A 20597-nucleotide genomic window follows, 5' to 3' on the forward strand; every position below is an offset into this window, starting at 1 on the left:
CCCCAAATACCTGAGGCAGGCCCTAAATTACAGTCTTAACATTGACACAAACACACACAAATAAATAAAAACAACTGTATAGCATAGTTGGGTATGGTGGTACACGCCTATGGACTCAGCTGTTTGCTAGGTTAAAAGCAGGAACTTTGGACATAGCCTAAGCAACACAGCAATAACCCATGTCCTTTGCAAAACAACATTAAGAACTCCATCTGGTTGTATATAAAGCACAGAAAAGAAACCTCACAACAGCTAGCACTGATGGCTCCTTCCTCTAATCCTAGCTTCTCAGGAGGCTGAGGTCTAAGGATCTCGACTTGAAACCAGCTTAGGAAGAAAAGACTCTTATCTCCAATTATCCACCAGAAAACAAAGTGGTACTGTGGCTCAATTGGTAGAGCACTACCCTTGTGCTGAAGAGCTCAGGGACAGTTCCCAGGCCAGAGTTGAAGCTCCATAACCTACCAGCCACCCCCCTCCCCCCCCCCCCCCGCACCAAAAAAAAAAAAAACAAAAAACCTACAAGGATAAATACCGGATTAAGGGTGTAATTTATCATGGCCTGTATACTGGAGGCTCATGGCTTGAGACCAGGTGGGATAGCAGGGTAGGAAAGTCAGTGAAAAAAGGTAGAAATGGAATTGTGCTCAAGTGGTACAGCACCAGACTTGAACAAAAAAGCCAAGGACTAGAACCTAGACCCTGAGTTTAAGTCCAGTATTGGCATAAACAGGGCAAATGTTATTATTCTGGGCAAGAGGATTAAAATTAGTTTTAGATTCAGGGTTTGATTCTATGGTACCACATACATAGGAAAAAAAAAGCCAAAGTGGTGCTGAGGCTCAAGTGGTAGAGCTCTAGCCTTGAGAAAGTCCAAGGACAGTGCTTAGACCCTGAGCTCAAGCCCAAAACTGGCCACTATCCCACCACCCCGCAAAAAAAAAAAAAAAAAAAAAAAAAGGTAAAAGTGAAAGTGATATCCCACTTTTCTCCTTCTTCATGGCTCACCTGTATAACTAGTGGTTTGAGCTGATTGGGCTCGGGTCCTTCCAAGATACAGCCAAAAGCCATCACTGCTGCATCCCGGTATCGCCAATCTGGGTTCTTGATGTGTTCTTTAATGAAGGGGAGGACATGTGGCACAATGTCATCTTCACAGCAGGTGGACAGAAGCATGAGGCATACCCCTGCAGCTTTGCAGGGGTTCCAGTCATCATCATCATCATTTTCGTCCTGGTGAAAGAATGTGGCTCTAAGTAAGCTTCTGTTCAACCAATTCTCAAAAAGGCCTTTGAATACTCCCACATAACTGTAGAATTTAAGCCTCAGGGAAGTAAATATAAAATCCACAAAGTTTCATCACAGCATAGCCTTTGTTAACCTAAGATGCTGAAGGAGGAAGATTCTTCTTAGTATTATATCCACGACAGTGATTATATCCAACACAGTATTATTATATCCAGAAAACAGAATGAGCCAACTTCAAATACATGTAATGACAAAATGAGTATCATGTATGTAAAGTCTGAATACACACACACACACGTTTAAAACCAAGTAAGGGAATTCGTAGTGACTAGAATGAAGACATTAAGGGTAGAGTGCCTCTGGAGTCGTAGTGACTCAGGTTTTAGACACTGTCTTTGGGCTTCTTTTGGTCAAGGTTAGCACTCTACCACTTGAGTCCCAGCATCACTTCCAGCCTTTTCTATTTATGTGGTACTAGAGAATCGAACTCAGGGCTTCGTGCACGCTAGGTACACACTCTGTCACTAAACCACATTGCCGGCCCAATTGTTTCATTTTTAATAAATTTTCATGAAAGAGATTCTATTCAGATCTCTCCTTACATTAGAACTCACAGGCTCAAGATATGGCTCAGTAGTAGGGTACCCCTAGCAAGCATGAAGCCCTGGATTCAGAACCTAGTATTGCCAGGGGTTGGTGGCTCATGCCTATAAATCCTAGCTACTCAGGAGGCGAAGACTGAGGATTGTGGTCCAAAGTTAGCCCAGGCAGAAAAGTCCCTGTGAGACTCTTATCTCCAATTAACCACTCATAAGCTAGAAGCAGTGCTATGGCTCAAAATGGTAGAGCACTAGCCTTTAAGCAAAAGAGCTCAGAGACAGTACCCAAGCCTCTTGACTGAAAAAACAAAAACAAACTAAGAAAAAAGCAGTGCTATCTCTTCCCCACAAAAGATTAGAAAACAAGTTTTTCATTGTGGTCAATCATATAAACAGCAAAATATAGGCTAAGCAGCCTATGCAGTTCAAAAAATAATATGAATATGATTCATTCTGAGTTTGAGAAGCACAACAAATAGTTCCTGTAAAACTAAAATATAAAATCAGTGTGGGTGCCACACACCTATAATCTTAACTACTCAGGAGGCTGAGATCTGAGGATTACAGTTCAAAGTCCGGGGTGGGAAAGTTTCAGGAGACTCTAATCTCCAATTAAAATCACAGAAAAAGCCAGAAGTGGCACCGTTACTCAAGCAATACAATTCTAGCCTTCAGCAAAGGGAGCTCAGGGACAGTGCCCAGGGCCAGACTAAGCCTCAGGAAAAGCAAAGCAAAGCAAAGCAAAACACAACACAACAAAAAAACCCCTAAGGATGACCCCAAAATTTAAGGGAGCAGTTAGTGTATTCAAACAAACACACCTTTATCTTTTCCAGGTCACTATTCTCACTCCAACTTACACAGAGCTCAGAGAGGTCCTAGGTCCTGATGTCAAGCCTCAGGACATAAAATTATATTCCTATGTACAAAGATGTTTCCCAGTGCTCAAAGTCACCAGCATTGTTTCTTAAAAGTCCTTATAAAGAAAACTCTTCAAAAATATCTCACATGCAGGCCAGGAGTTTGGCCTAGTGCTAAAGTGCTTGCCTAGCATGCACGAAGACTTGGGTTCAATTCCTCGGCACTACATACATAGAAAAAAAGCCGGAAGTGGTGCTGAGGCTCAAGTGGTAGAGCTCTAGCCTTGAGAAAGTCCAAGGACAGTGCTCAGGCCCTGAGCTCAAGCCCAGGACTGGCCAAAAAAAAAAAAAAAAAAAAAAAAATCTCACATGCATTGAAAGAGCTTGGTGGGGGGAGGGGAGGAACCTTCCCAAACACCAAACCAAGAAAAACTGTGATACCCCAAATTAAAACAATAGTAACCAAAGCACAATTATTACAAAAGAACTTAGAACCTCTATATTTATTCAGTAGTTCATGTCATGTTCTTTGATTCTTTTTTAAGTATCAGTCCTGAGGCTTGAACTCAAGGCCTGGGCACATAAGGCCTTGAGTTCAAAGGAGGGTGGGGGGAGAGAAGATGAGGGTAATTTATATCCAAACTCATAGCACTGAAAATATACCTATATCCCAGATATTTAAGTGGCCTACATATAGCCAGTGTATATCTCAAACTATTCTCTTTTTTAGTGCTGAGGATAGAATATAGCCAGGGCCTTACATCTATCAAGAAGCAATCTACTACTGTAGAGAAGAATCCTGCAGACCTTCCTCCTCAGGCTGGCTGTGAACTGTAATCCTCAAACCTCAGCTTTTTGATCACTAGGATTACAGGCCACGGACTCCTGATTTATTTTTCTTCATAGCCACTTTATAGACCCTATCTCCTGTTACAGTGTGGCCAATGTAGTACTAAGGAAATTAGAGCAGGGTGTGTGGTCTATTTCCAATCAAGATATAGACATTCAGATCCAGTTTTTCTCCATGCAAGCCTAGGGGATCTTCAGACCCAGCACAGCTATTCCTGAATCATCCAGAATACATCAAATAATTGAGGGGTTGCTAAATTCTTCTATGGTAAGTAACTCTTGCAAAGCAAACCAACACTGTAAAAACCTTTCACAGCTTACCTAGTAAGGTTTGGACCTAGTAAGGCTTGGAAGAAGGCTCACCTGTTTAGTCAGTGTCTGTGTGAGAATTGGAACTAGGTACTGTAGTGCTCCCTTGGCATAAAATTTGCTGGTGTGCTCAGGGGGCCGTCCTTGTTCTGCTGCCTGGAGAGGAACAAAGGAATTTTTAGAACCAAAAAGCAAAACAACAAGCTGTAATACTAATGACAAGTAAGTGAGAATTTCCCCAGTGTCCGTACCACATTATGTGGGACTAATAGCAATAGTCACTGTGATTTTGAAGGTTTTTTGTTTTTTGAGGGTCATGGGGCTTGAACTCAGCCTGGGTGTTGTCTCTGAGCACTTCAGTTCAAGCTACTTACTGCCCTACCCTTGAGCCAAGTCCTACTTCCCATTTTCTAGAGGTTAACTGGAGATAGGAGTCTCAGGTCCTTTTGTGCCCAGGCTGGTTTTGAACCTTGATCCTAGGATTTCAGCCTCCTGAGTAGCTAGGATTACAGGCTTGAGCCACCACCTGGCTCAAAGGTATTTATTTTTTAGTCTACAATTAGGTCCCTGGTGTGGTCTGAGCTTTTTGGCTTAAGGCTTGCACTCTACCAACTTGAACCACAGCATCAAATTGGGCCTATGGTGTTAAAAATGCCAAATACAAGGCTACGTTTATCTTTTTTTTTTTTCTGGTTATGGGGCTTGAACTTTGGGCCTGGGCGCTGTCCCTGAGCTCTTCAGCTCAAGACCTACCACCCTACCCCTGGAGCCACAGAGCCACTTCTGGTTTTCTAATGGTTAGTTGAAGATAGAGTCTCTCCGACTTTAGTGCCTGGGCTGGCTTTGAACCACTATCCTCAGATCTCAGCCTCCTGAGTAGTTAGGATTACAGGTATAAGCCACTGGGCCCGGCTTACAAGGCTACATTTTAAAAGTATAAAGTTAGAAACAAAATTCAATTTTCAAGGTTTCTAAGTGAATTACTCCTTTTTCCCTTCATATGCGACTGTCATGTTAAGTTATTAATTCTATAGACTGGGTTGCATAAAGACCTCTAAAATGAAATAATCCAGCATCAGAAGTCGCCTCAGTAAGCTTACAACACATTGCCCCCTTGTGTTCATAGTGATAATATCAGTATGTACAATAAATCATGCCTGAAATTAGCATCAGCTGCCTCTCTAGGGACTTGTCTCCTTCATGAGGTGCCTTGGATACAAGAACTGATACGAACTGAGATATCTTCTAAGCCCGGTCAGAGTAAAGCTTTTTCTGAAGGAGAGTAATACAAACGAGATACTTTTCAAAGCCAAGGTAGAACAGCGCTACTTACAGAAACATTGCCCCAGGCTTACCTCTGAAGCCTCAATGGCCAAATCCATTTCCTCATCACAGACATTGGACCAGAATTCTATGCCTTGTAGAGCCACTTCATCAATGTCACTTTTCATTGCTTCAATTGTGATCTTCAGAGGGGAAAAAAAAAAGAGGAAAAAATTTACAAACCTCAAGGAAGTACTGACTCTTAATTAAGAGCCCCTCCACATCTTAACAAGACATTCAAAAATACAATTTACATATAAAACCTAGATATAAAAGGCAGAAATAGTAACTTTTAACAGCACAGAGATAGAACAAGTCTTGGCACATCGTTAATGATTCAAGGAATTTGTTTCATTTCATAACATTTCTTAAAAAACAACACAGAACTGCAAAGGAGAAGCTCTGTCATTAATACTTACCGCAAAAAGAGCAGGACCCATATAAGTTTCCATATACTGATAATATAAAGACATTATCTTCACCAGATTCTGTAAAGCAGCCACTCGTACCTTTAAAGAAAAGTAAATTTAACAATTTACAAAATAAAAATATAATCCATCTTTTAAAGGAAATCTCTAAAGTCTTCAATTTAGCAAACATTTGATTAATTAATCCTCAAATTAAACCCTCCTTTCATATTCTACTCAGTTTTTTATTCTACTTGTTTCTTTGGCAGTACTACCTACTCAGCTGATGCTCTATATCACTTGATCTGAGACTCCATCTGGGCTTCAGTTACATATATCATAGAGTAGTTTTTCAGTATTGGTCAAATTTGTTTCTTTAGTCCACTAGTCCCATATATTTCAAATTATACGAAGGAGATACTTTTAATACAAGCTTATACGTACCCTTGTATCTGGACATTGTGTGGCTTCACAGACCACCTGCATAATAAAGTGCCTTTCAGACTGTAGAAAAGCAAAGGCAAAGAGCGTTAGCACAGGATAAACAATATACACAAACACTCCAAGAGTCTATAACGAAACCCTGTCTTTGTCCCATGTTACCACATAACCCTGATACAATCTAGAAGTTCTTCTTTGAGGCAGTGGTGGCATGCAGAAAGCTATGAGTTTGTCTCCAGTACCTGCTATGTAACCTGCCTTTTTTTTGGCCAGTCACAGGTCTTGAACTCTGGGCCTGGGATGTCCCTTATTTCTTAATTTAGAAGATGATTTTTACATACAATATTTCAGGGAAATAGTAGGCAAGGAACCACATCATAAAAACTGCTGGTTAAAAGAAAAACAAAAATCTACATGTAGAAAAACCCACTTCCTTATTTTTTAATTTTGAGAATTAAAAACAACTAATTCTGACATGCTATAGAAGGTGAGCCTTGAGGACATGCTAGCTGAATTAATCAAAATACTGTCTGGCATTATTTGTATGTTATCTATAGTAGTCAAATTGGTAGGAATGGAAAGAGTGGAGGACAAAAGCTGGGGGAGAGAAATGGGAGTCTTTCTTCAAAGATACAAAGTTCCAATCTTATAAAAGTTTTGAAGTGGGCTGGGATGTAGCTCAGTGGCAAAGTACTTGCCTAGTAAGTACAATGTGGTGGGTTCAATCCTCAGCACCAAAAAAAGACCAAAAAAAAAGTTTTGAAGACTGGTTCTAATGTGAAGTACTGTAAAAGTTTGTCATGTCTATTGTAATCACATCATACATAAAAGAAAGACAAAGGAATATTGTTTTGTTGTTGCTGTTGTTTTTTTGGTGGATGAAGGGACTTGAACTTGGCCTGGGCGCTGTCCCTGGGCTCTTCAGCTCAAGGCTACCACCATACCCTTGAGCCAAACCCATAATGAAAAAGTATGGGTGTATTTTTGCATTTAAAAATATTATAGTATAGGGGCCGGGAGTTTGGCCTATTGGTAGAGTGCTTGCCTAGCATGCATGAAGACCCGGGTTCAATTCCTTGGTACCACATACATAGAAAAAAGCCAGAAGTGGTGCTGAGGCTCAAGTGATAGAGCTCTAGCCTTGAGAAAGTCCAAGGACAGTGCTCAGGCCCTGAGCTCAAGCCCAGGACAGGCAAAAAAAAAAAAAAAAAAAAAAATTATAGGGGCCAGGAGTTTGGCCTAGTGGTTAAAGTGCTTGCCTAGCATGCATGAAGACCCGGGTTCGATTCCTCGGTACCACATACATAGAAAAAAGCCAGAAGTGGTGTTGAGGCTTAAGTGGTAGAGCTCTAGCCTTGAGAAAGTCCAAGGACAGTGCTCAGGCCCTGAGCTCAAGCCCAGGACTGGCAAAAACAAAAACAAAAAAAAATTATAGTAGGTGGGGGGAGTGAAATGGGGACCAAGACATGAGAAAGGGTATCAATGTATGTGAATTAATGCACCTTCTATCTGGTGAATATAATGTAACCCTTCTATTAATTACAATAAAAATATGAAAAAAAAACTAAAGTAAAAAAAAAAAATTATAGTAGGGCTGGGAGTTTGGCCTAGTGGTAGAGTGCTTGCCTATCATGCACAAAGACCTGGGTTCTATTCCTCAGTACCACAAACATAGAAAAGAGCCAAAAGTGGTGCTATGGCTGAAGTAGTAGAGTTCTAGCCTTGAGAAAGTCCAAGGACAGTGCTCAGGCGCTGAGCTCAAGCCCAGGGCTGGCGGGGAAAGGGGGGGGAAACATGACAAGTATCTCCAATAACCTCTAGAAAACGGGAAGTGGCAGGAGGAAGCAAGGAAGGGCGGTAGCCTTGATCTGAAGAGCTAAAGAGCTCAGGTACAGTGGCCAGGCCTAGAGTTCAAGTCCCAGGACAAACAATGCTTTCATTTAATTCGTTGATCCCTCATTCTCAAACTCATATACCATTTGTCACAAAAACCCACCTCTTTGTCAAAGTTTGCTTTGGTGAACTCCAGTGAGTTCAGGAGTGCATTAGTAGCAGCTAACTTCACATTATTACTAGGCTCTTCTTTTCTCATTCCCTGGATTATGGCAGTCAGAATCTCATTGGATTTATCCTGTAGCTGCTCCGGATCCTAAGAAAAAAAAAAAGCAGACATGCAATGAACATAATTCCACAACTAATCATTCTTTTTATTTTTAAAATCTACTCTATAAGCATTATGACTCTAATCTTTCCTCCACACATTTCCATTTGTAGATAGTATTGCAAAGCACTTGCAAAATATCCCACAGGAACAGCACTTCAAATGGTCCAACATTCTTTGCAGTTCTCTACATTGAAACAGGCATCAAAGGTGATAACCTCATCAGGAGCACTAAAGACTACTGCAGCTCCCGTGGCCAAATCAACTACAGAGAATAGTAAACTAAACAGAAGCTACTGTAAGCAGTAAATGAAACGGCACCACAGTATTCACGGTACATTAAGAAAAGAGATCAGGTGACGGGCTGGGAGTTTGGCCTCGTGGTAGAGTGCTTGCCTAGTATGCACGAAGACCCGGGTTCAATTTCTCAGTGTCACATACATAGAAAAGGCTGGAAGTGGTGAAGTGGCAGAGGGCTAGCCTTGAGAAAAGCCCAAGGACAGTGCTCAGGCCCTGAGTTCAAGCCCCACGACTAGCAAAAAAAAAAAGCTTCTTCTCCCTGACTGGAGATATGACTCAGTAGACAATGGGCAAACCCAGCAAGAGCTCAAACCCTGTAATAGTATCCTAGTAGTGGTATTTAAAATGAGAGAAAGGAGGAAAGAAGTGTCTAGAGCAAGTGTTGCCAGCTCACACCTGAGGATTTGGTTTAAAGCCAGCAAGGGCAGAAAAGTACTGAAAAACCAGAAACAGAGGTGTGGCTCAAGTGGTATAGCATCAGTCTTTTTCTTACATGCTGGCCCTAGGGCTTAAACGCAAGTGCCTAGGAGCTGTCTCTGAGGTTGGTTTTTTTTGGCCAGTCTTGGAACATGAACTCAGGGCCTGGGCACTATTCTTGGACTTTCTCAAGGCTAGAGCTCTGCCACTTGAGTTATAGCACCACGTCTAGTATATATTTTTTTTCTATGTAGTGGTACTGAGGAATCAAACCTGTCTTTGTGCATGTTAGGCAAGCACTCTACCATTAGGCCAAACTCCTAGCCCCTGAGTTGTTTTTTTTTGTTGTTGTTGTTTACTAAAGGTAAGCATGCTATCAGCTAAGCCACAGTTCTTCATTTTTTGGTGGTAATTGGAGACAACAGTCTCGGATTCTCCTGCCTAGGATGGCTTTGAATCATAAACTTTGGCTTTCAGCTTAAGTAGCTAGTAAGATAACAGGTATAAGCCACCAGTGCCCAGTTTTAAGTGAAATGTACTCACTAATTTACACATGTAACTATAACCTGTGTTCGTTAAAATTAAAAAAAAAAAAAAGAAAAAGAAAAAGAAATGCTAGACTGGAGTGTGCTCAAGGCAGAGCACCAGTAATAAAGAACGGGAGCATGAGGCCCGAGTTTATACTCTGGTAGGGGAGGGGAGTGGAGGGAGAAAGGTTTTATTGGAGGTGGATGTCACTGAGAGGGAAGAGAAGGTAATGGTGAAAAGTGAATGAAGATGAATATGATGATCTAAGTATTTTAAGCAGAACACTGGTGGTTCATGTCTATAATCCTACACAGGAGGCTGACAGGATTGTGGTTCAAAGCTAGCCTAGGCAGGAGAGATCAACCCCCAGAAAATAGGAAGAAGAACTGTACTGTGGCTCAAAGTGGTAGAGCACTAGCTTTGAGTGAAAAAGCTCAAAGGCAGAGCCAAGGCCCTAAGATCAACCCCATACCACCACCCCCCCTTGAAAAAAAAATACTTTAGGGGCTGGAGCATATCCTAGTGGTAGAGTTGTTGCCCAGCATGCATGAAGCCTCAACTCCTTGGTATCACATAGTCAAAAAAAAGCTGGAAGTAGCGCTGTAGCTCAAGCGGCAGAGTGATAACCTTGAGCAAAAAGTGTCCAAGGATAGTGGCCAGGCCATGAGTTCAAGCCCCAGGGCTGGCAAGAAAGAAAAAAGAAAAAATACTTTATATGCATGTATGAAAATAAAACATCAGCTGGGCATGGTGGTTCACACCTGTAATACTAGCTACTCAGAAGGCTGAGACTGAAGATCACAGTTCAAAGCCAGCCAGGGCACTATAAAGCCATGAGACTCTAATCTCCAAGTAAGCACTAGAAGACAGGAAATGGTAATATGGCTGAAGAGCTCAGGGCCAGGGCCTGTAACCCCCTCCAAAAAAGGAAAAGAAAATAAAACATCAGCCAGATACTGGTGGCTCAGGCCTGCAATCCTAGCTACTCAGGAGGCTGAGATTTGAGGATCAAGGTTCAAAGTCAGTCCAGGCACAAAAGTCCATGAGATTGTTATCTTTAATTAGCCACCAGAAAACTAGAAGGGGTGCTGTGGTTCAAAGTGATAGAGTGGTAGCCTTGAGCTGAAGAGCTCAGGGATAGAGTCCAGGCTGAGTTCAAGCCCCAAGACTGACCAAAACAAACAAAACATCAGTGGCCAGGAGCATGGCCTAGTGGTAAGAGTGCTTGCTTAGCCTACAGGAAGCCTGGGTTTGGTTCCTTAGTACCACATATACAGAAAAAGCTGGAAGTGGCGCTATGGCTCAAATGGTAGAGTGAGAAAACCCAATGACAGTGCCCAGGCCCTGAGTTCAAGCCCCAGGACTGGCAAAAGAAGTAGAGGAAGAAGTAGAGGAAGAAGAGGAGGAATAGGTAGAGGATGAAGAGAGATCTTATTTATGCTAGGGATCTTTGATATTTGGGGTCTTGCACATGCTCAGCAGACATTACCACTAAGCCCTACATTTTATTCCCCCACCCCCTGCCCTGTCCCTCAGCTTGAATTCTGGGCCTGGGCACTGTCCTTCAGCTTTGGTGCTCAAGGCCAAAGCTCTACCACTTGAGCCACAGCTCTACTTTGTGGCTAATCGGAGAAATCTCACAGACTTTCCTGCCTGAGCTGGCTTTGAATGCCAATACTCAGATCTCAGCCTCCTGAGTAATTTGACTTTCCACTCTCCACTTTCTTTTCTTCACAGTATGGTTAATAAATTGATTAAAGAAGTTAACAAATTAGTTGTATCTCCAAACACTGCAGCAGTCTGGTTTTCATTCTTTCATGATTTGACAGAGAAATCCTAATATACATGGCATAACTAGAAAGAATGAGAAAGTATACAGATTAGAAAACATCAGGCAAACACTTACTATATCTTGGCAGATGTAACCGATAGCCTCCAATGTTGACTCTTTCATGTGCTCTGTGCTATTGGGGTTTGTAACATTGGCCACTAGTTGAGGAATGAGTTCGGGCCACTGGTTTACGGGTATTTCTGCACAAGCAATACCAGCCACACACTGGGAGGCAGAGCTAGGCCGGTAAGTTTCTGTGCCCAAAGTCTGCAAAACCTGAGGGAAAATGAGACAAAACATCAAGTTGTAGCATCATGAGAATACTTTTTGCCAAACATGTTGCACATCAATGTCTCTGATTTCTGTCCTCCCCACCTCACAAAAAGACAGCTATTGTAACAACACCAACAATAAGCACTCTCCAGAACAGTGGCAAACCAACCCTCCCTTACCACCAATTGGAACTTTCTAGAAACACCCTGCACACTTCGGTAAGGGGTGGGGACAAAATTCATCTTCCAGACTCCTGGAGGGATTGTTTTGTGGACACAAAGGGTGAGATGAGGGCACTGAGGTAGGTCTGATGCACAGTAGGTCACTCTCTATCCTGGCTCTTTATTGACATAAAAAAAAAACCTACTTTTTGGTCAAAACTGGTAATAAAGAAAGGCCTTAGTCAAGCAGCAATACTAAATGCAATAGTACTAATAATACAAAAAAAACTAAGAATCAAACTTTAATTTCTAGTCTGAAAGAATTCTTTCCATTTGTCTAGGAATCAAAGAACTGATCTGTAACCCAAGGGGTATAGGGACAGATAAAGGAAGAAGTCATGGTGGGGGGGGGACAAAAACATGAGAAAGGATATTAATGTACACAAAGTAATGTACTTATTACCAGATGAATGTAACTATAACCCCTCTATAAAGTACCCTGACAATAAAAAAAAAATGATAAAAATAATTTTTAAAGAAGGATGAAGTCACAATTTACTCAGGGTTAACCATTACCACCATCAGGTAATTCAGTCCATGAACTCACTAAGAATCACTAGTCCCATCAAAGGCAAACAGTTAACTGTTCGGGCATGAACACAGGACAAAGAATAGCTGCAGACATTCAGGCCAGCTCTGCTGACTGGGTCAGGTCACTCAGTGCCCTGCTTTGTAGCTATTAGCTAATAATGAACTCATCTTTCCCTCTTTTCTTTGTTTTGGGGGTGGTTATGGGATTTCTCTTATTCTGTATACTATATACCATCACCTCTGTCTACCCACCTAGACAGCTCCACCTAATAATCAATAGTTCTTTGTTAACAAAAACTTTTTTTTTTTTATTCGACCAGTCCTGGGGCTTCACCTCAGGGCCTGGACACTGTCCTTGGACTTTCTCAAGTCTAGCGTTTTACCCTTGAGCCACAGCACCACTTCTTCCAGCTTTTTCTGTGAATGTGGTACCGAGGAATCAAACCTAGGGCTTCATGCATTCAAGAGGTGCACTCTACCACTAGGCTACACTCACAGCCCAGTTAATTAAAACTTTGTCAATGATGGGAGGTAGTAAGGGGAAAAAAATGTGCTGAATTATTCAAAATGTCATAGGCTGAATGGATACTAACAAAAACAAAGTTCTAAGTGCCTTTCAGAGATTTTTTCTTTTTTGGCCAGTCTTGGGCTTGCGCTCAGTCTTGGGTTAGAGCTCTACCACTTGAGCCTTAGCACCACTTCCGCCTTTTTTCCCCCTATGTATGTGGTACTGAGGAATCGAACTTGGGTCTTCATGCATGCTAGGCAAGCATTCTACCACTAGGCCAAACACCTGACCCTTGAATCTGAAATTTTTAAATGACAAGTAAAACCTATACTTATTTATGAGGTACCACATGATGTTGCAATACACTATGTAAAGTTCAAAGGTAAATTCTCAAAAATCCCTTTTTTTTAATTCATGGGACTTGAACTCTGGGCCTTGACGTTGTCCCTGAGCTCTCCAGCTTAAGGCTACTGCCCTACCCTTTGTGCCACAGCCCCACTTTGGTTTTCTGGTTGTCCATTGGAGATGTCTCACGAATAGGCCGGAAGTGTAGCCTAGTGGTAGAATGCTCATGCCACACATGCATGCGTTTGATTTCTCAGTACCACATACTGTAATGCTTCATTTTATAAAATAATAGCTGGGTGCTGTGGCTTATAGCTGTAATCCTAGCTACTCAGGAGACTGAGATCTGAGAACTGAGGTTCAAAGCCAGCCCGGGCTCTAAAGTCCATGAGACTTATCTCCAATTAACCACTAGAAAACCGGAAGTGGTGTGGTGGCTCAATGTGGTAGAGCACTAGTCTTGAGCTGAAGAACTCAGGGACAATGCCTAGGCCCAGAATTCAAGCCCCACAACTGACACCCCCAACCCCCCGCCAAAAAGAAAAAGTACCAAACAAGCACTTCAGGCTCTGAGTTCAAGTCCCTGTTCAAAGAAAGAAAATTGCTTGCTCAACTGTGTTCCAAAAATCTAGATTTTAAAAGACTATCAAGCAGGGGCCAGGAGTTTGGCCCAGTGGTAAAGTGCTTGCCTAGCATGAACGAAAGCCAGAAGTGGTGCTGAGGCTCAAGTGGTAGAGCTCTAGCCTTGAGAAAGTTCAAGGACAGTGCTCAGCTCAGGCCCTGAGCTCAAGCCCAGGACTGGCAAAAAAAAAAAAAAAAAAAAAGACCACCAAGCACTGATTGTTACTGATTGAATTATTAGCAATACTAGGAAAGATCAAGGTTAACTGCCAACTTGGAGGTTTCCTCTTGGTCAGTTGTGGGGCTTGAACTCTGGGCCTGGGAGTTGTTCCTGAGCTCTTCAGCTCAAGGCTAGTGCTGTACCACATTTAGCTTCAACACCACTTCCAGCTTCTGGTTTTCTGGGGGTTAATTGGAGATAAGAGCCTCCAACTAATTGATTCTCAGATCAAAGCCTCCTGAGTAACTAGGATCACAGGCATGAGCCACAGCACCTGGCTATAATTTTATAAAGTGAGGCATTACTGCATTGTCCTGACTTGCCTTGAACTCCTAAAGGTCAAGCGATCCTAGTGATCTTTCTGCCTAGGCCTCCCCAAATAAATTGGGATGAAAAGTATGCATCGCCATGCTTGACTCATGCTAATGGTACTCATATATAGACTTCAGCGCCAGGCGCGGTGGCTCAAGCCTGTAATCCTAGCTACTCAGGAGGCTGAGATCTGAGGATCATAGTTCAAAACCAGCCTGGGCACTAAAGTCTGTGAGACTCTTATCTCCAATCAATCACTAGAAAACAGGAAGTGGGGCTGTGGCTCAAGGGGTAGGGCAGTAGCCTTGAACTGAAGAGCTCAGGGACAGCATGACAGCATTCAGAGACAGAGTCCAAGCCCCATGACCCACAAAAAAAAAAAAAAAAAAAAAAGAAAGACTTAAGCTCACCAATATTAAAAGATGTGCCAAGGCTGGATGCTGGAAACTACCACCTAATCCTAGCTATTCAAAAGGCTGAGATCTGAGGATCACAGTTCAAAGCGAGCCCGGGCAGAAAAGTCTGTGGGACTATCTTCAATGAGCTATGATTCAAAGTGGTAGAGTGCTAGGCTTGAGCTAAAAAAGCTCAGGGACACTGCCCAGGTCCTGAGTTCAAGCTCTACAAATGACAATGAAATAAGATAAAGATAAAATATTTTCAGGTTTGGACTATACTTAATTTATGCCAAATAGCTGAAAGAAGGTTAAAATGACATTACGCTACAGACCCAACATGGAAACAGCTATACATACTCCACAGATTTGAGGATGGATTTTGTAACTTCAGTTTCTAGTCATGGGTACCTCAAAAGCATGACTAGATTAAGTACAAAAAAGGAAGAGAATTATTTGCATTAAGGGCCACTACTTAAAGCTAACATCTAGAATCAGGAAACAGCAAAGGATTGATGTGTAGCATTATGATGGTCTATAACTGCAGGAATCTATTTTTCACTCAAAAATCTAGGAAAAAATTATGACTATATAGATATTTAATTTACTTGCCATCTTGAGCCATACCCATGTTATACAGGGCACTAATGAACTTCATTAATTAAAAACAAAAAAGCAAATTTGTCTACAATATTTTGAATCACTTGCTTTGGCTAGAAATATGGATTAGCCATTAACTATAGATCTGTAATTTTTTTTTTTTTGCCAGTCCTGGGCCTTGAACTCAGAGCCTAGGCACTGTCCTTGGGCTTTCCCAAGGCAAGAGCTCTACTACTTGAGCCGCAGCAGCACTTCCAGCTTTTTTCTATATATGTGGTACAGAGGAATCGAACCTGGGTCTTCACTCCACCACTAGGCCAAACTCTCGGCCCGAACTTCCAGCTTTTTTAAAGTATGTGGTACCAAGGAATCGAACCCAGATCTTCGTACATGCGAGACAAGCAATCTACCACTAGGCCAAACTCCCGGCCCCGGTTTGTAATTTAGTAATTCACAAGAATGTCAAGGAAAAAGTCTGGTTTTTGTTGTTGCTGTTTATTTTTGTCAGTGCTCATTTTCTGAATGCTAAAGCTCTACCACTTAAGCCATAGCACCACCTCTGGCTTTTTCTGTGTATGTACTACTGAGAATCGAACCCAGGTCTTTGTGCATGCTAAGCAAGCATTCTACCATTATGTCAAATCCCAGCCCCAAAGTCAGGGATTTCTAAAGAAAATTTTCATTATTTGCTAAATAGATAAAGCACTCTTTGAGGTTGAAAGACCCAAGAAACCATTTAATTTTCTGACTTTGTATAACTATGCCTACACCACCAAATAATAATGATTATCTACAAAAAAGTAAAGGTGTGGCCCATGACAGACATTAACCTTGAGGAAAAAAAAAAAAAAGCCTAGCAAGACCCTCAGTTCAAGCCCCAGCACTGGTATGCCCCCCCCCCAAAAAAAACCCATACTGACCGTCCAAAACACGAACTATCTGCAATATAGCAATTTAAGAGGCTGAGAATAAGAGAATCAGGTTCAAGGCCAGCCCAGGAAAGGTTCACAGGAAGGTCTCCCTTTTCAACCATGGGTTGAAACATGCACAATGGTGTGCATGGTACCCACAGCTACATCGGAGCCCAAGACTGGGAGAACTGCAGTGCTAGAAAGAAAAGTCCTAGAGACTAGCAACTGCATAGAAGGAAGTTGAACATGATAGCTAGCATATACATGTGAAGCCCAACATAAGGTGAATGATAACTCAGGTCTGTGCCTGCATAGAAAGCAAGACCCAATTCTAAAAGTAATTAGTAGTAAAAAAACATGGGTGGAGGCATGGCTCAGCAGTACAGTGCCTGTGTCACAAGGCCTTTGGTCTATACTCTGAGTACGGGCACAAAACAAAAGCCCGAGCCTCACTCTAGAACTTTCAAGACAGAATTTCTGCAGTGCTTGAAAACCCATTTTACCCTCATTAAAGGTAGATTAACTGGGTACTGTCCCTGTGTTTTTTGACTAGGGCTCTTACTACCACTCTGGGCCACAGCTACTTCCAGATATCTGGTAGTTAACTGAAGTTAAGCCTAGTGGTTAACTGAGTTTGGCCTAGTGGTTAAAGTGCTTGCCTAGCATGCATGAAGACCCGGGTTTGATTCCTCGGTACCACATACATAGAAAAAAGCCGGAAGTGGTGCTGAGGCTCAAGTGGTAGAGCTCTAGCCTTGAGAAAGTCCAAGGACAGTGCTCAGGCCCTGAGCCCAAGCCCAGGACTGGCAAAAAATTAAAAAAATAAATAAATTAATTAAAAAAAAAAAAAAAAAAGAGTCTCACGGACTTTCCTGCCTGGGCTTCTTTGGAACCAGGACCCTCAGACATCTGCCTCCTGAGTGGCTAGAATAACAGGCGCAAGCCATTGGTGCCCAGCAAACCACCTCTGGAAGTATGTTGTTAACAAGTTTGCTAAGTGATCTAGATATTAGTACCAACTATATACTACTCAAAATAGATCCAATTAAGGTTTTCAAAACTGCTGCAGGATACCTCAGTTCACAGAAAAGAATTTTGATCCATTAATGGATCATAATCGAGAAATTTCAAGTCAAATATCATTTTTACCTTTAGGTTACGGTTCCAAAAGACTACCATACTACCAAAGTTTCCCCCTGTGAAAGACAAATGACAAACTTCGGTTTAGTCTCATAGGTACCATGACCAGAAGTTACTTACATAGTTTTTTACTTCCCGTCGAGCATTAGCATCAATAGCAAGCCACCTTTGCTGATATTGTGCTTTAATATCTGGATCCTTTGATGTCAATGAATTCTTGATCTGTAGACCAGCTGCAACTCTGGCAACCTGACTGTTTCCTGGATTTGCCAGCACTCTGGACAGTTCCACAAGGAAAGTGGGCTGTTAAGAGGAAAATGAAACTTTTAGAGCACACCATGGACATTTCAGAGAACTGCAAAATCTCAACTCAGATCAATGTGGTGGCTCATGAATATAGTCTCAGTACTCAGGAGGCCTAGGTAAATGGATGGCTTGAATCCTGGAGTTTGAAGCCACGGTGGCAACATAGGAAGACCTCTTCAGAAAAACAGGAAAAGAATTTTTGTTATACAGGGAAGCTATTCAGCTCTAGTAGCCCAGTACCTATATTTTCCTACTAAAAACATCCTTAAATGTTCAAATCATTACACTAGCCCCCCTCCACCCCCCAAATTAAATCAAGTTTTGACAATCTTGTAGTCAGGAGACTCTATGTACTATTTAGTTTTCCAAGTACTTACAACAATGTATGGTACTCGATATTGGTTGAGTGAATGAGACAAGGTATAAAAAAAACTTTTTGTTTGAACATTTAGCCCAAAAATAATTACATTACATGCTTCTGATCTCATGGAAGCATGAGATTTTGATCTCCTAAACTTTTACAGATTAGTGGTGTGTGTTCAGCAAAAGGAAAGCAATGAAAAGGCACATTTATAAGGAAAAGCGGTAAGCATTCAGAAACTAGGAGAAAATGAAGATAAAATAGCAGACAAGTTTTTTTTCAAGGAAAATGACTTTATATTTCATAGCCAGCAAAACAGTAAAGGCTCCTATACATTTTGAACTCAATCTTTTGTAATATACAAAAGCTTTTCCATGCATATCATTTTTGTACAAGAATCTTTGCCTAAAATTTTTAAGCTACCCATTCCCTTCCCCCTACCAAGATAATTCTGTTCAGACAGGAAAGTTAGAAAAGCCATAACAGACACATTTGCTTACCGTTAACAAGCCCTACAAGCACATAATACAATGCCAAAAGTTTTATTAGCCATGTACTGCTAAAGAATGTCAGGATAACAAAAGTCCTCTTGCAAATTTGCAAACGCAAAACAAGAACATACCTTAAATGGAATTGTCAGTCTATACTAACAGAAATTGTTTTCAAAGGTTAAGTTAAAGATAAGTAGGTTATTAAAAACTAGTACACATTAGTACAAAAAAAACCCATAACAAAACCTTGTCACTTTGTTCTTGTTATTTTGCAAAGACATCACAAAGGAACACATTTGGTTACAGTGTTACTACTACCTATTACCTTTAAGAGTTCAAGTACTCATTTATCCTTCCTTCTGCTCCTCACCCCAACAGGAAAAGAACAGTAAAGTGAAACATTTCTGACACCAAACTGTTTCAATCTACTTTACATTTCACTACTCAAGGTCTGGTCTCTGGTGGACCTAACCTTACCCTTTCCTGTACCCCTTAAATCTGGAAATACGAAAAACTTAGCAGGAGCTTCCCCCGTGATTTCATCAGGCCTGATCTCAAGGATGAGTTTCAGTCTGTTGTCTGGGTGCAGATCCTTAGTGACTAGGTCTTTATTCATCGAAATCCGTACATAATAGACACACATTCCAGGCATAACCAGGCAGGAAGGGGGAAAAATATAAAGGGTTTAGGATTAGAGGTAGGTAGGTGCCAGGCCTAGCCATAAGCACAGACCGAGGGACAGGGGAGAGATATGTGAAGTAGTTGGAAAGAACCACAGGGACCACGGGACAGAAAGGAGAAACCGACACTGGACAGCACAGGGCGGGATGCCGGGCCAGGAGCTTCCACATGGCCCCTAAAGCCCGGCTCCCCCGCCCCCACCCTTGCTGAACACGCAGCGCCGTGCAACCTAACTTCCCTTCTCTCCCTCTTTCTCCCTCCCGCTGCACCGCCGCCCTCAGGCTGCGCGACGATTGGACTAGAATCACCCCGGCGCGCCGCGCTATTGGCCAAACGTGGAGCCCGGGGCGGGACACACCCACCGGCTTCCCGACGGCGGGGTTAGGTTGGACCGGGCTGGGGGGGGAGGGGGACGGGATGGGGCGGGGTGGGTTCCCGAGGCCTGGGCCTCCGGGAGGGCGGGAAGGCCCGCACGCAGGGATGGGGACGCGGCGGGATGGGGCGCGGCGGGGTGGCACGCACCAGGTTCTCCACGGCCGCACGCTCCAGGAACTTCTGCGCTGCTTCCAGCTCCAGACGGTCTAGGGGGGGAGGGCGAAAGGAAAGTGCGAGAGGGAGCGGGGTCAGTGGGGCCGGGCTCCCCTCCCCCGCCCCAGTCCTCTCAGCCCGACACCCCCAGTCCCCGCGTCCTACCCGGAGACACGGTCTTCTCGAGGATGGTGATCAGTTCCATGGCGGAGGTGGCTGCGGCGACTCCTCCCAAGACGACGGCCCGGCCTCTCGGGCGGCGGCTCCAACTGGGGGTGGGGGTTGGGGGGTCGGGTGGGAAGGGAGGGTGGGGTGGGGGGCGGGGGTCACCACAAGCCCATTCACCGGCTCCCTCAGGGCAGGCGCTCGGGTTCCCCTTCCTCCCCTTTCTCCTTCCTTCCGCCTCCCAAATGTGCTTCTGGCGGCGGCCGCGGCGGTGGCGGTGGCTGTTCCTCTGGCGGCGGGGGAGGGACCCCGGGGGCAGCGCGGAGCACGGCTGGTGCTCGGGTGGCGGAGGGAGAAAGAAGGAAAGGAGGCAGTAAGTGAGCGGCGGCTCGCAGGGTGGGAGAGAGAGGGAGGGAGGGAGGCGGAGGGATATCCGGGCCGGGCCTCGCCGAGGCGGCACCGCGCTCCTCGGCAATTGGTTGCCGCCGTGGCCACGCGGAGTCCCCAATTGGCCGGGCAGTTAGCGTTGAAGAGCCGCCGTTCGCTCATTCGTCCGCAAGTTTCAAGGCCCGGGTTGGCTAGGCGGGCAATGAGATGGGACGCACGGATTGGCCGAGGGGCGGGACATTGGGGTGGGGCAGGTGGGATCCTTCCGCTGATTGGCTAGGCCTGGTAAAGGTCTTGCGCTCAGACCGGCTGAGCGCTGAGAGGGGGC

At 43.4% G+C, this 20597-nt stretch overlaps 1 protein-coding gene across 1 annotated transcript in view; it reads right to left on the reverse strand.

The window, feature by feature from the left end:
- Positions 1 to 20268, reverse strand: part of Kpnb1 (karyopherin subunit beta 1) — a 36061-nt gene extending 15793 nt beyond the window's left edge. Inside the window, exons 1-10 of the mRNA XM_090350717.1 lie at positions 19883 to 20268; positions 19712 to 19770; positions 17471 to 17653; positions 11349 to 11549; positions 8033 to 8185; positions 6040 to 6099; positions 5608 to 5697; positions 5221 to 5331; positions 3920 to 4021; positions 1009 to 1233 (exon numbers count right to left, since the gene is read on the reverse strand). Of these exons, the coding sequence (XP_090206843.1) occupies positions 1009 to 1233; positions 3920 to 4021; positions 5221 to 5331; positions 5608 to 5697; positions 6040 to 6099; positions 8033 to 8185; positions 11349 to 11549; positions 17471 to 17653; positions 19712 to 19770; positions 19883 to 19922 (1224 nt within the window). The 5' untranslated portion in view covers positions 19923 to 20268. The remainder of the gene's footprint in view (positions 1 to 1008; positions 1234 to 3919; positions 4022 to 5220; positions 5332 to 5607; positions 5698 to 6039; positions 6100 to 8032; positions 8186 to 11348; positions 11550 to 17470; positions 17654 to 19711; positions 19771 to 19882) is intronic.
- Positions 20269 to 20597: the final 329 nt, after the last annotated feature.

The sequence above is a fragment of the Megascapheus bottae genome, chromosome 17, assembly GCF_031878675.1.
Source record: "Megascapheus bottae isolate mThoBot1 chromosome 17, mThoBot2.hap1, whole genome shotgun sequence".
NCBI lineage: Eukaryota > Metazoa > Chordata > Mammalia > Rodentia > Geomyidae > Megascapheus > Megascapheus bottae.